At 39.8% G+C, this 16,293-nt stretch overlaps 1 protein-coding gene across 3 annotated transcripts in view; it reads left to right on the top strand.

The window, feature by feature from the left end:
* Window positions 1–16,293, top strand: part of LOC138824540 (cadherin-related family member 3-like) — a 59,198-nt gene that overhangs the window by 1,885 nt on the left and 41,020 nt on the right. For all 3 annotated transcript variants that reach the window (XM_070018401.1, XM_070018402.1, XM_070018400.1), the window contains exons 2-4: window positions 1,485–1,681; window positions 2,748–2,919; window positions 5,091–5,179. In XM_070018401.1, the coding sequence (XP_069874502.1) occupies window positions 1,485–1,681; window positions 2,748–2,919; window positions 5,091–5,179 (458 nt within the window). The remainder of the gene's footprint in view (window positions 1–1,484; window positions 1,682–2,747; window positions 2,920–5,090; window positions 5,180–16,293) is intronic.

Here is a 16,293-nt window from a genome sequence, read left to right as displayed (position 1 = left end):
AGTGCTTACTCTGCCACTGAGCCAACTTCCCAGACCAAAGTTTGTTTTTTGTTGGTTGTGGGGCTTGAACTCTGGTCTTGAATGCTGTCCCTCAGCCCTTCAGTTCAAGGCAAGCGCTCTACTGCTTGAGCTATAGCACCATTTCCAATTTTCTAGTGGTTTATTGGAGATAAGAGTCTCACAGACTTTCCAGCCCTGGCTGGCTTTGAACCGTGATCCTCAGATCTCAGCCTCCTGAGTAGCTAGGATTACAGGCATGAGCCACTGGTACTAGGCCCAAAATGTAACTTTTAAATGCATAAAACCAACCCATTTTTTCAAAGTGCTATTTTTTGGTTCATGGTTACAGGAACTGACTTCATAAGACCACTTAACTGTTGGATTCAACCATTTGCTTTAGAATCAGTCCCTTCTACAGCTGGATAAAAATCAGAGTGTAACTATTGCCAACAGAAAGCTAAACAAAATACACTTATGATTCTGAGAGTGAATGATGGGTATCCTAAGGCTGAGAGGAAAGCAAAAATCTTCATGACGATTTCTAGCATGTTGATGAGATGGCTAGCTTTTGTATTTCCTATAAAAGTAGCTGACAACATCTACAAAAATGGCTACTCACTTTAAGGTCCATGTTGTCAATGGCAACCTTGAGCCATAGGAGGGTACCCAATCTTGAGCATTGTAAAAGATGATTATATGATATTGCCTGAGGGTGGACTCTTTTGGAAGTCAACTGCACAAGAAGCATTCCAGAGTCATTTATTTGAGAGATGAGCCTAGGGGAAAATAAACCATAGGAGGATTAGGAAGAGAGATCAAGCAATGGATTCAGGGTGTATTGTCTGTCATGTTCATCTGGGGGCAAGGAGAGCTTGGTTCAATTGAGGAATTCAGGAATCTGGTGTAGAAGCCATCTTGGAGTTACCCAGTGTAAGGGCGAGGACATTGAGCTATTTGCAAACCACACCCATGTGGCCCACTAGGTGAGGGGTTGTTTCCAGGGGCAGTGACTCTTTTCTGTTCAAGGCTGACCTGCTCCCTGGGCAGAGTCAGAAATATTCTCGGTAAGCAACACATATAGAGGTGAACATGGAGAGCAGGGGCAGGTGCTGGGTTTCTGCTATAAAGACAGCTTGGGTTGTCCCAGGACCTGAGTCCTGGGCTTGAGGAACCAGGGAAAGAATGTAAAGATGCAGGGCAAACTGCTTATTACATTGGTGACATTGGTCATGAAATCCTTTTATCTCTGAGCCAGAAGTCGCATGTCTTCTACCTATATCCAGGCAATCATGGCAGGCTAACTTATTAGCTTGCAAGAAAGCTAAGTTTTCATGTCCTTGACTCTACCAAGCCAACTCAACTAATTTTCAAAAGCTTTGTAGAAAATAAAAACCTGAGCTCACTATTTATCAAGCTTTTCCTTTGTGGTTTCAAAATGTGGGAAAAAAGACTTATTAGAAGTAAAATTTTGTGTTTCTTTTAAGATGTTGTCGCTGCTCCAAACTTTGCCATTGAGAATCGCAGCCCTGTCCCAGAAAATGCCTCTGCACACAGCCGGGTTGCTGTGGTCAGTGTGTCTGTCTCGCCTCACACTTCTCTGCTGGGAGACCCCGTGATTCTTAATGCCAGTCCTGCTGTGCATCCATTCGTGCTAGCTCGTAGGTCTACACACCTGTGGGATGTAAGTATGTAGATGAGCAGTGTTAATACTTGGTACCAGGGGGCTATAAAATAAACTTATCAGCCTTACTCACCGTCTACAGCAGGTGATTAACTTGACCTTCATTCCTCAGGACATTATAGTGTGCCAAATTATTCTAAAACTCCTATAGACCATCAAGATCCATTTATTTTATGGATATGTAGGAAGATCTGGTCAGCCAGGTGCTGGTGACTCATGCCTATAGTCCTAGATACTCAGGAAACTGAGATCTGAGGATCATGTTTTAAAACCAGCCTGAATAGATAAATCTATGAGATTCTTATTTCTAACTGATCAGCAAAAAGATAGAAGTGGAGGCATGGCTCCAGTGGTAGAAGGCCACCTTCTGGCACACACACATTCACACACACACACACACACACACACACACACACACACACACACACACACACACACACACTAATTGGTCAGATTCAGGCAATACTGTATCCTCATAACAATTGATGGTTTATAGCATAGCAATAGACTTTAAATACATTGGTACAAGCACAAGTGTAGATTTTAAATATAAGAACCATGAAATATAGGACCATAGATTTGGCATCTGTCATAGGCATTTGACTTAGTTAGGGTTCTCTGGGGGAAGAACTACATGAAGAGAAATCTGACTCCTAGCTTGTTTTAGTGGCATTTTTGAGGCTGAGTCAGGTACACTGTGAGTTCAAGAACCATATGGGCTCTATAGTGAGACCCCCCTCTTCCCCCCAAAAAAAGAAAAAAAAAACATGCTGAGTGAATAAGGGATAGTGGTGGATGCCTGTAGTTCCAAGCTACTTGGGAGGCTGAGGGATCACTTGAGCCTAGTTCAGGATCAGTCCAGACAACATAATGAGACACAATCTCAGAAAATGAAACAGAACAAACAATTGATTGGTATTAGATATCTATATGATAGACATAAAAATCACACACACACACACACACACACACACACACACACACACACACACACACACACATGGAGATTTATATCTCCTTAGAAAGCCAGGAGCTGGCTTCACTGTTTTGCTCTTCCTTAATCCAGTTATTTATCACTGGAGTACCCATGCTGGACTTTGAGACAGTGGCACTCTATTCCCTGGTGATTTATGCCAAAGACAACCAAGGAGCAACAGCATCCCAGATGGTTCTCATCCAGATTGCAGATGTGAATGAACCACCCACCTTCACTGGAGCCCTGGCACAGGGAGATCAAGGTATGGAGAGCCTCTCTTGTGGGAAGAAGGCTCTGGACGCAGATGTAGGCTTTATGTCGTGTTTATTATGTCGTGTCCTATTAGCTCTCAGGACATCGTGGCTGTAAGTCTGACATGAAAACACTAATAACTCCAGTACTGATTAAGCAGGCTGATATTTAGTGGCCCTAACTATATGCTAAGCACTGTCTTCAGAGCTCTAGGTGGATTACTTTAGGTATAGTGAAATAACTTGTATAATGTTTAAGATTATCAACTTATTTGTTTGATACTATACTTAAAGACTAAATATTCTCTTACCTGTGTGATTATTTAATTAGCAATTTATCTGAATCTTTAAGCTAGAAGCTTTGTTGTGTGGTTAAGCACAATGTCTTTTCCTCCCCATACATTTGTCTTACTCTTGCTCCCTTTGCAGTGCCAGTCCTAGGTCTTGATCTCAGGGCCTAGGAACTGTCTCTGAGCATTTTTTTGTTAAGGGTAGTGTTCTACCACTTGAGCCACAGCTTCATTTCTAGTTTTTTTTTTAATTTTCCAGGAGAATTGGTTTATTTAGGAAATAATAACATCCTGGAACTTGCTTGTGCTGGTTATCCAGTAATAAAATTATGTTGGTATCTAAAAAAGTATTTAAAAAATTTTTTTATTGTGATGTACTGAGGGGTTTCAGTTACATAAGTAAGGTACTTCTGGTTTTCTGGTTAGGTAACTGGAGATAAGAATCTCACAGACTTTCCTGCCTGCTTGAACTGGCTTCAAACTGTGATCCTCAGATCTCAGCCTCTTGAGTAACTAGGGTTATAGGTGTGAGCCACTGGTACCTGGCTCCTCTTACTCTTGACTCTCTCACCCTCTGTCCCTTTCTAGTAGTCAAATATTTTGTTCCTTCATATGGATAACTCAGGTTGTCTATTATAAACATGACCAGGTGAGGGTCAAACACTGGTGTGGTTACTAACTAGGCTGAGTTATTTTGGCCTGTGTGAGCCTCAACTTCCGATTGGTTAAGCAGAGATATCAATTTTGTCTTGATGATACTTCCTGGTGCAGTGTTTTAAAGTGACAAGCGTTATAGTAAGTGTTCAGTAAGTGCTAGTTTCCCTTCTTTCCCTTATCTCAATAGATGATAAACCTTTGGGAAGATCCAAGGTCTAATTATCCTCTTCTGACTTCTTAAAAAGATGAGCTCCATGCACACTCCTGTGTGTGGATGTTCCATGAACTTTTCCTTATATACCAGACCACTGTTAGGATTGTAGTCCATGCAGACCTTGTGGACTTCTTTGCTGTCCAGAAATACCTCTACTTCCTTGGCAAAATGGTGCGTGAGGGTGGGCAGCAGCAGGGATGGACCTTCTGGGTGTCTCACACTATTCCAACATTCCTGAGCTGCGGAAGGGTAGTTTGTAGATCCTACTGCCATCAAAGCATACAGGAGCTGGGCACTGGTGGCTCACACCTGTAATCCTTGTGAATTAGGAGGATGAGATCTGAGGATCAGGTGTAATGCCAGCCCTGGCAGAAAAGCCTGGGAGACTCTTATCTCCAATTAACTAGCAAAAACCCTGAAGCAGTGCTGTAGCTCAAGTGGTAGAGCACCATCTTTGAGTGAAAATCCAAGCGAGAACATGAGGTGCTGAGTTCAAGCCCCAGTACTGGCACACAGTACTGGGGATGTAGCTATGTAGCTCAGTGGTTGAGCATGTACTTACATTATGTGAGGTCCTAGGTTTATCTATCGGCATCCCACATTTTATGGAAACAGAGAAAACTTTAATAAATAAATCAGATAATTATTCATGGATTAGCTGTATAACCTGAAGTCTGTAATTCAGACTTTGAAAACTTCACTAAGGTAGAAATAATAATAATAATCAATTATGTTAAGTGCTTAGCCATTAGTAAGCAGCCCTAAACGTTCAACAATACTCTTACTTAAATGTATAAACTTGTTTCCTCCAGGCTTGACATGTAACAGATACTTAATAAGTGATGTCTATCATTATTACTCATAATATAATTGGTTTAATGGAAATCAAGCTGTGCAAACCCCTGTACTGAGCAAGCATAACGCTGTAACTTTGGTCTAAACTGTAGTATTGAGTGAGGAATTTAAGATCATCATAGCGATGGAACTCATTCAACCTTATCTATTGTTCATTTCCTGACAGTTACTGAGATTTATATTGTAGAAGACATTGCCTTGGGCACAGTCATTTACAGAGCAACAGCCAAGGACCCAGAGGATGCTGCTTTGGAGGTAATTTATGTTTTGGAACAAAGACTATTCAGTCTTATGGTTTTATGTGTGATTGCATTCAAATATAAAGCCATAGAGCCAATCAAGTCACTTACATCCACAATTTAGATCCCAAACATACCTTTCACCTCAATTATTAGAGGGAAAAAGATTGGGGTCTGGGTTGTCTAGGTAACAGTTTCCCTTTTAGTGAACTCCATCTGTTCTGTGCAGGGAGCCCCAGTCTAACCCTTAGATAACTTTGCACAGAAGGTGCCAAGCCATTTCATTCCATTCTTGGGGATCTTGGCGGCACATGCAGTAGAGAAACAACACAAGTTTTTGGCAGAATTAATGTATCTCACAACTGTAGGTCTCATCCTCAGGCTTTATAATACCCCAGAGGGGAAAGAAATTGTGGCTTGGTACCAAACAAACTTGGGCTTATGTCCTAATTTTAATAATGCAGACCACCGAATATTCCCTGCTTTGCTATTTCACCTGTAAAATTGGGTGAATGACCCCTGCCTGCTTTGTCTTCTCTTATATTGCTTCCTCTCATTATATTCAAACATCACAATGATCGTGTAAATCATTTGTTTTCATGTGAAACATCTTGCAAATGGCAAGATTTATATTACTATTTTAATTTTTGATGACGTATGGGATGATTGCATAATTACTAGCCACAATGTTTTTAGATAATGGGTTGATAGGCAAGAATCACATGTTTTAAATTTTTAATGTTGGGTTTGCTTCCTAAAGTGGCTTAAGAAGGAGACTTGCTCAGGTCAATGTGATGCTGTAAGCTCAGCATTTGCAAATGTCTGGTAATGGTAATGTTCAAGTCTTACAAATTTTTCTTTTTGGGCAAGAGATGGCTACTCATATCTAAGACATTGTTTAGGTGTGTGTGTGTGTGTGTGTGTGTGTGTGTGTGTGTGTGTGTGTGTGTGTGTGTGTGTGTGTGTGTGTGTGTGTGTGTGTGTGTGTGTGTGTGTGCCTGCCAGTACTGGGGCTTGAACTCAGTGCCTGGGCACCATCTCTTAACTTTTTTGCTCAAGGCTGGTGTTCTAACACTTGAGCCGAACCTCCACTTTCAGCCCTTTGGTGGTTAATTGGAAATAAGAATCTCATGGACTTTTCTGTCCAGGCTGGCTTTGAACCTTGATCCTCAGATCTCAGCTGAGATCTGAGGTACAAGCCAGTGGTGCCCAGCTGTCTAGTTTTTTTCAATTATTAGATGTACTTGAATAATTACACAAAGGCACATTGTGATTGTCAAGCTCCCCCCACCCCCTCCACACACATTTGTCTTCTCCTGCCAGTAACACAAGCCACCTCCAGGATGGAACTGGAAAGGTCACAGCTTCCCTTACAACGTGTAATTAAGCCACCTAATCATGCATATTGCTCCAAATCAACATGTTCCAGATTATAGTATTAAATCCAGCACCACACAGCTCCAGCCACACAGGAACTGGATATCATACTGCAATTGCTTTCTTGGGGCTCTCTGTGACAGTCACCTACAATGGTGACATTTTAGGTTGGAAAATACATGACATTCCAGTAGGGCTTGGCTAGCACTCTAACTCGCAATCAAAATGCGTTACTAGCCAATTAACATAAGTAATTCATTTCAAATGATGGACTCCCGAATGCTTGCTCATACCCATTAAATGCCTCTGGGCCTGGCCCTATACTTTTCTCAGAAGGGAATTGGTTCCTGGACCATATTTGGAAGGTCCATGTAATATTTTCTGTGAATTTTGCCAAGCACTAAATGACATTTCAGTAGTGACATAGGCTGCGGAAACTTACATTTAGACACACTCCTACACACATCCTCTGACACAATAGATTGGACCAGATGTGCTATTCAAGTCCTGTGACTCGTAACCACTGTCATTTGTCTTGAGACTTCAGATAGATTTAGAGAAAGGCTAGTTCTAATATGCGGGGAAAGCGTGCCACTGTTTTGGACCCTAGATAATGATGATAATGATGAAGATGAAGATGATGATGATGATGGTGACAATGATGACAATGACATTACTACCAGTCAGGCTCATATTTTGCACCATTGAATGCTCATGTTAACCCCTAAAATTGCTCTTATTGTTCGCTATGATAATACCTAACAGATTAATAAGCTAAAGATCAGGTCTCTAATTTATAGACAAGGAACGTTTGGCTGAACAGTATACAGACTCCTCCACGGAAGTCCTTCAGTGCCTCCCTGGGGCTTCTCAGCCCTATTTCTACTCTCTATGTCCCACTCCATCCCTACTCAACTCCTCCTCACATCAGTCCATGTGACCTTACCTTCCTGGGCTCAGGGGTAGTGGTAGTGGTGATTATGGTAGTGAGGCAGTAGCATATATCCTCCTCCTCCTCCTCCTCCTCCTCCTCCTCCTCCTCCTCTTCCTCCTTCTCCTCTTCGTCCTCCTCCTCTTACTCCCTCCTCCTCTCCCTTCCTCCTCTTCTCCCTCCCTCTCCTCCTCCCTCCCTTTTTCCTCCTCCTTTATATCTCCCTCTCCTTTCTTATCCCCCTTCTCCCCCTCTCCCTCCTCCTCATCTTCTTTTTCCTCCTCCTCCTCCATCTCTTCCTTTTCCTTTGGAGTATTAGGGTTTAAACTCAGAGCTTTGTGCTTATAAGGCAGACATTACATCACTTGAGTCATGCCTCCAGCCTTTTTTGCTTCATGTTTTGCAATAATGCAACACTGTTTTGTCTGGGCCTGACCTTAGACTGCGATCTTCATATCTTTGTCTCCTGCGTACTGGAATGACAAGTTCAAATCACAGTGCCTGGCTTGTTGGTTGAGATGAGTCTTGCAAATGTTTTGCCCTGGCTGGCCTTGAACAATCTATTCTTAAGTAGCTGTGGTTACAGGGGTGCATCTCTACACTTAACAGTTTTTTCTTTTCTTTTTTCTTTTTTCATGATTTTTTAAAATTCTTATTATAAAGGTGATGTAAGAGGGGTTGCAGTTACATATGTCTGATAGTATGGACATTTCTTTTTAAACAATGTCACCCTTTCTCTTGCTCTCTCCCTGATTTCCCCTCCAATCCCCACCCATAAACTGTATAGCTCATTTTCATTTTTTTCTTAATAAGTTTTTTTTATTGAGAAAATACCATACAGAGGGGTTGCAATTACATGAGCAAGGTAATGAGTACATTTCTTTCTTTCTTTCTTTCTTTCTTTCTTTCTTTCTTTCTTTCTTTCTTTCTTTCTTTCTTTCTTTCTTTCTTTCTTTCTTTCTTTCTTTCTTTCTTTCTTTCTTTCTTCCTTTCTTTTTTTTGGGTCCGGTCGTGGGGCCTGAACTCTGGGCCAGGGCACTGTCCCTCAGCTCTTCAGCTCAAGGCTAGTGCCCTACCACTTGAGCCACAGCACCACTTCCGGCTTTTTTCTTTTTGCTTATGTGGGGCTGAGGAATCGAACCCAGGGCCTCATGCATGCAAGGCAAGCACTCTACCACCGAGTCACCTTCCCAGCCCCGAGTACATTTCTTATTAAGCATTGTTGCCTCCTCCTTTGTTTCCCCTTACCATCCATGCTCTCCCATTCCCCCCCCCCCACCAAAGTTGTAAAGCTAATTTTTCAACATAATGTCTTGTGCATCTTATTGTTGCAATGGGTACACCTGTATCCTTATTTAAACAATTTTTTTCCCTTCCCCTCCCCAAATTATACCAACATCAAATACAGTGAAAACAGGGGTTATACTGTGGGGGAGGGACATATAAAGCAACAAAAAATTATCTTATAAATATGTTAGAAACAATAGCAAGAAAGAAAAAAACATTTGCGCTCATTTTCAACATAGTGTCTAGTGAATATCAGTGTTGCAGTTGTTCACCCTTTGTCCTACCATTTCTGTACCCTTCCCTACCCTCCCAAATGAACATAAAAGATAAAAAGAAAAGAAAACAAAAACAGCAACAAAGGAAAAAGACCTCTTGTTTCCATTTCCTGGAGTTAATCTTGATAAATATTATTTTATACGATCACATGCACATAGGTATTGAGTCTTTGTGTTCCTCTCTTAAGACTATCCTTAGCATGCTACTGACACAAGAATAGGCCTGAGGACCAATGGAACAAAATAGATGACCCAGAAATGAATCCACAGACCTATAACCAACTAATATTTGATAAGGAAGCAAAAAACACAGGTTGGATGAAAGACAGCCTCCAACAATTGGCTATCCACATGCAGAAAATTTAAGCTAGATCTTTATATATCACCTTGCACCAGAAACAAATCTCAATGTAACACCCTGAACATATTAAAGGGAGGGGTAGGGAAAACATTAGGGCTCATAGGCACAGGTTGAAACTTTAAGTAAAGATCCAGAAACACAGCAAAGCAAAGAAAGACTGAGTAAATAAGATTGCATCAAACTTAAAAGTTTCTGCATGGCAAAGGACATAGCTAACAAAATAAATGCTCCACAGAATGGGGGAAGATTTTTACCAGCTATGTATCAGACAAGAACTTAATATCCAAAATATATTTAGAGCTTAAAAATTAATCCCCCATAAACCCTCAAGAAACAACAGCCCAATTAATAAATGGGCTAATGGCTCAAAGAGAGACTTTTCAAAAGAAGTATAAATGGCCAGCAGATGCATGAAGAAATGTTCAACATCTCTGGCCATAAAGGAAATGCTTTTCTTGTTTTACTTATTTTTTTAATCAAAGGTAAATTTGGAAGTTTGAGTTCATGATCTCAATTCAATTCTTCTTTAAAAAACATACTTTTTAGGACAATGTAGACTCTTCTAAACAAGAGGTATGAGGAGAGAATTATCTTGTTCAATATTTATCAGGTCTTTCAGGTCTTTTCCATTGCGTTCTCTCTGTCTCTCTCCCTCCCTCCCTCCTTCCCTCCATCCCTCTCTCTCTCTCTCTCTCTCTCTCTCTCTCTCTCTCTCTCTCTCTCTCTCTCTCTCTCTCTCTCTCTTGTGTTTGTCCTAGGGCTTGAAGTCAGGGCCTGGGCACTATTTCTGTGCTTTCTGTTCAAGGCTAGTGCTCTACCACTTTAGCCACATTTCTACTTCCAGCTATTTGGTGACCAATTGGAGATAAGAGTCTCCTGAACTTTTCTGCCCATGCTAGTTTCAAATTGTGATCCTCAGCTCTCAGCCTCCTGAGTAGCTAGGATTACTAACTTGAATCACTAGCATTGGGTCTATTAATATATTTTTAGGTATTAAGTACAATGAAGCAATCTGTTAAACCTACATTCTAGGACCTTGCCAAAGATATTTTTGAAAGTTTCAAATAAGGAACAATTTCTGAAAGTTTTATGATAGCCCTTGAAAGAGAAAGAAATATACCATTTAATGATACATCTATGTCTGTTTCTATGGTTTTATTATTTTCCCTCTTTGCTAAAATAAGAGTTATAAGTCAACCTAGACCAGAGATTAAATGTGGAAATAAACAATACTTTTTGTTCAGTCGAGTGTGTTGACTGAAGGCTGACAATGATCAGGTTTTTATGGAAAAGTGATATTTGGAAATTCTAAGGGGCGTAATTAGTGATGGAATCATCAAAAGGCTCAACAATTACACTGCAGCAGAGCTTATAATTATGGGTATGAGGATTTTAATTATATATTCCTATTTTATAGCTCAGCTTATAAAACAAACACTAAAGAGAAGAAAAAAAGATGAGTCAATTGCAGTAGAAACCAGAATATGTAAATTTTTGCTTTACAATTTGGGGTGGTAAATCTGCTTCTAATGGATTATTTTAAGGGTAATCATTTTGGGGGAGAAAAAAGGTGTCTTTTGAATAACATCTATATTTTGAATTTTTATTTTTCACTGGCAAGGAGAAAACACATTATATAGATAAAACTAAGCGAAGGTAGAAGGAAGGAAGAAAGGAAGGAAAAAAGAAAACAAAAAGCACTATACCATGTCATTTCTACACATATTTTCAGGCAAAATTAGAATCTCTTTATTTCTCATGAGCCTTAATTACTCATTCTATATTAGGATTCTGTGTTTGCAATTAAGATAAAACTGATGCAGTCGGATACCAGTGGCTCACACTTGTAATCCTAGCTACTCAGGAGGCTGAGGTCTGAGGATTGAGATTCAAAGCCATCCTGGACTGGGAAGGTTTATCTCTGATTAACCACCAAAAATCCAGAAGTGGAGTTGTGGTTCAAGTGGTAGAGTACTAGCCTTGAGCAAAATAGTTTAGATACAGTTCCCAAGCCCTGAGTTCAAGCCCTTTCTGGGACTGGCACTAAAACAAACAAACAAAAAAGCAAATGAGATTTGTGTTTGTAGTAGCTGCAGAGTTCAGGGAAATAGACTGGGCTTTCAGCATAGATGAATTCTGGGTTCATGTGATGTATACATGTAACTTCTATCAGGCTTATTTCACATAGGGTTAGGTTTTCTCTAGGGCCCATGATCCTTGGCCTGCCCTATCTTTTTGGAAACAACTTAGTGAAGGAAGTCTGGAGAGCCTAGCAATAAGCATTAATGCATAGAAGTTCCTTCCCTAAGATCTCAGGTGCCTCTGATTGGTTTGCGAGCTAGCCCTTAATCAGAGAATGTGGCAAAAGCAGAATGTTTGGCTTTAGACCTAGATCACATGATTTATGCCAGGAATTGTGGGAAGGGAAGTTCAACTGCAAATCCACAATTATTGACAAATGAGAGAAGGTTGGATCAGCAAAGTGTAGCTATTAGAAGTTTCTAGATGGATGCTCTACTGTCCAAACTAAATGCTGCTGATTGTAGTAAGATTTTCTTTAAAAATTACATTTAACTAATATACAAGAACATAAAAATGTGTATCAGCAGGATACCATGTAATAGTTAATACATGTACACATTGCATAACATTTGTGTTCATCTCCTCAGGAGCATTTCTTTATGGTGAAAACTTTCAAATTCCTTTCTTTTGCTTTCCAAAGCATGCAGTATGTTATTATGTATAGCCCTTGTGCTTTGCCATGGTACTTCTGAACTTCTTGCTCCTGTCTGTTACTACATACTAGTCAACCTTTCTTCCATCCCCCACCCTTTCTGGTCCGTGGCAACCCAACCACTATTTTACTGTAAATATCTATGAGATCAACATTTTAAGGCTTGGCAGATGAGTGAAATCATACAGTACTTGTCTTTCTGTGCCTGCCTTATTGTACAGAATATAATGCTCTCTAGTTTAATTCCATGTGATCAAAAATAACAAGATGTCATTCTTTTTCATGTGAGAGAAGTTCAGAATACATGTGTTCCCTGCTTTCTCTACACAGCCATCAGTTGATGGACACAAGAAATGTTGCCATTTCTTGGCTGTTGTGGCTAGTGCTTCAGTGTGCTTGGGAATGCAGGTTTCCAGTGCACTGATCTCACTTCTTTCTCTACATACTCAGGGGAAAGATTGCTGGATAGTGTGTTTAATTAATCTATTCATTGTTATTCTGTGCCAGTACCAGGACTTGGATTTAAGGCTTTGGACTTAAAGCCAAGGCTTTCTCTCAATCCTCAAGGCTTTTCTCAACTCTCCATCTCAAGGCTTCAGATCTCAATCCTCCAGGTCTCAGCCTCATAAGTATCTAGGATTACAATCTTAGTTGACTTGATTTCAAAATTTTAAGAGGCCATCATACTGATTTCTCCAGTAGATGTACTAATCGATAACTGGCCCACTAACCATGTGTAAGAGTTCTCTTCTCTTCACATCCTCCCTAGTACTGGTTATCTTTAGTTTTCTTAATGATTTCAGTCTTGGTTAGGTTTTTGTATTTAGTAACTTGTCCATTTCTTCTACATGATCAGATTTGTATCCATATATTTGTTCATAATAATCTCTAAAGACTGTTTGTATTGCTACACTGTTAGTTATGACTGTATTTCTACAGTGTTAGTTATAATATCTTTAATTTAAAAACATTTTACTCTCTCTCTTTGTTCCATATCTAGTTAAGGGTTTGTCCAACACCGAGTTCACATGCTGGCTCCTGGTACTGAAACCTTACTTCTCTCTCCCTCCCTCAAGGGGAAGGTGTCCATCTCTGTGCTGACTTGCTTGGATCTGGGGCAGTGATATCCTTCCTGCCTTCTTCAGTGTGCCTTTTAGTTTCATGGTGTGACACGTAAGCACTGTGGTCTCACCTCTTACCTTCTTCGTTCTTGTCATGGTAGTTTGGTGCATGAATAGCTTCTGCACAATTTGGTGTGTCTCTGGGGAGAGATTGCCTAAAGATCTTACTCAGCCATGGTTTCTATAGAAATGATCCAGAACATTTGCATTTAGTGTGGGGATATTGCTTGGAAAAGAAACAATTCCCTTCTACCTCTTCTTAACCCTAAGCACACATTATCACTTACAAATGCTTCATGAAGTTATAATGGGAAAAGTTATAATGCTTCTTACGAATATATGATCCAGAAAAGTAGAGACTGATTTCATCTTTTTCCCTAATAATACCTTGGTGTTTATGACATGTGTAAATAATATCAGTGAAATGAGCCTTAAAATGAGATACTGTCCAAGAAATGAGATTATAATTAAAACCAGTTTTTTTTTAGGCTTTAGGCCTGAATTCCAGAAGTCCCTATATTAGGTCTGCCACTCACCCTCATATGCCAAATAGACAAATGTTGAAGGGCAGAGAAAGGAAGGCATTACTTTAGAACATTTCTGACGTGTTTGGGAGGTACAATATTAGTTAATCAGGGGGGTGAGAAAGTCATGCATGGTTAAAATAGTCCCATTCCTCCAGCCTTCCTTTGATTTGTTGTGTTTCTGGATCCTTATTTAGGAAGTTTTGTTGTATATATGCCCATACAAAATGATGCCTACCAAAATGAACTCCAAGAAATAGCAATAAGAGTGTTTTTTTAGTGTACTGTTTTTCAGTTATATCTTCTTTCTTTTTATCCCCTTTGGTTCATTCCCTGTTGACACTGTTTTTGATTTCTGTACCCGTTGTCTTATATATGTTTATTTGATCTGGAGAAGGGAAAGGGAATCACAGAAACAGTGGGACAAAGGGTGAACCAATGCAACAGTGATACTCGCTAGCCACTATGTTGTAAGTAAACTTTACATCTTGGGGAGGAGGGAAGTCGGGGGTGCAGGGAAGTGAGAGAAAATGAAAGTCCTTAATTATGTAATTGTAACCCTTCTGTATATCACCTTTACAATAAAAAAATAGTCCCAAGTTATAGGTATGACCTGGTAGCTCAGTCTTTTTTCTCTGGAGTTTTTATGGGTGAGTGATCTGAAGCTTTTGCCTATTTTCTTCAAGGTGGTAAGAAGATGGAATCACCTGTCTGGACAACAGTGTTCCTTATTTTTCACAATAGGTGTTTCAGTGAATTATTTTTGTTTTTTTGGAGCCCAATATATTTGGCTGCAGCAAAAATGACACAGATCCAAGAGCATAGATGCAAAGTGGTACGTCTGACTGTCCAGCATTCAGTGTATTTACAGGCCCAGGTAAAAGGAGCTTGTAAGTTGCCTCTAAACAAAATGTTTTGGTACTGAATATAACTTCCAAAATTTCCAAAACATATTTACTGCAAAACATGTTTAAAACTGTCTCAAACCTGCTCATTTCATCCATTGTTTGAATAGTTTGGTGTCTGTTCCAAAAATAGTGTTGTAGGTTTTGAGACTGTAACATTGCAAAGAGCATTGCAAGGCATTCAGACTCATGGAGTGTATAATTGTCTTAGCTGTGCTTTTGTTTTGCCTTCATGTAAACAGCAACTGGCTTTGGCACCCATTTGTGGTAGATCTTTAGGAGGTGTTTGCAGACTTTCTGGAAAGATTGATTTCTGAGTTGTACTCAGTTGTCCGATCTACTCTAACTTTACCTAAACATTTCACTTCTTCCTGGAGCCAAGAAATTAAAATGGATGATTCGAATTGTGCAATATGACATTCTTGGAAAGTTCTAGTATGTGATGAAACATTTAGCTTAGGCATACACTGGCCAAATCAATTTGAGAATAGAGGCAATTATCTGGGTTAGTCAAGCTAACAACAATTTTGCTCGAAATAAGTAGGTAATTGGGAGAGAGTGATTTTAAGAACAGCTTTAATTATCTAGAAAATAACTTTAATTCTTCACACACAGGGCAGATGATTGAAGAAAAACCAGAACTAGGCTCCTAACAAATATTGGGGGAGCAGTATTTGCTTCAGAATTACACATCTTGCAAAATCCTCCACAAGATGGCATGCAAGCGTGGAGTATACTTTAGTCCACAGTCATATTGTTACGAAATCATCTTACAACAAACAATCCACACGGAACAATCTTACAACAAATGACTAGTTTTGCCTTGTAACTTGTACAACTATTTACCTTCCAATAATATCTTTTGTAGGTTCAAGCTATTGCTTTGTTGTTTGAGTGTAGCTTGTCCAAAGAGGTGCGAAAATAATTCAATCATTTAAGTCGAGTCACACAAAGCAAATGAAGATTGGAGCCATTGGCCTACTTAACCATAACACTGTGTTGGAAGTCCAACAAGACAAGACAAAGCAGGCAAAAATGTTCTGCGGTTCATATTTGAAGAGAAATTTTTTATGAAGCTGAGAAAGGAATTGTAGTAAAATATTTACTCTAAGAAGAATGGATTTCACTATTTTAAAGTGTTCCTGGAACTACCTAGGACCAGCACAGTCTTTCACAATGAAGCCATGATTCTCATCAGGAGAACCAAGTGGGAGTATTGTAACAAATACAGCCATCAGAATCTCTGGGGTTGGGCCCAGGAATTAATATCTGTGATAAGCTCGCTAGGCCTGAGAATACAGTGGTGCCTTTTTACTTGTTGATAGCAGGCATCACTAATTGAACATAGCACTCCTCCAACTTGAGCTCTCTACTACTTGAGCTCCCCCTACTATACTTTGGGGAGACCTTACCAGCCCATTCAGAGTTGAAGTTCACCTGTTGTGAGAGTTCTTAAAGAATATGGGATGGGAACTAAATGTTACTTATGTACAAGGTAATTGGTTTGTAAATGTGTAATAGGTAACTCTGCTTTCTTGCCTGACTCAGCCACACAAGTATTTCACTTTCTTTAGCAAAGGAAGTTTTAGAGAGAGCAGTGGGAAGATCTCTGTGA

Source organism: Dipodomys merriami, unplaced genomic scaffold (genome assembly GCF_024711535.1).
Source record: "Dipodomys merriami isolate MVZ:Mamm:240054 unplaced genomic scaffold, mDipMer1.0.p SCAF_13, whole genome shotgun sequence".
Lineage (NCBI taxonomy): Eukaryota > Metazoa > Chordata > Mammalia > Rodentia > Heteromyidae > Dipodomys > Dipodomys merriami.
This window is presented reverse-complemented; position numbering and strand designations above follow the sequence as displayed.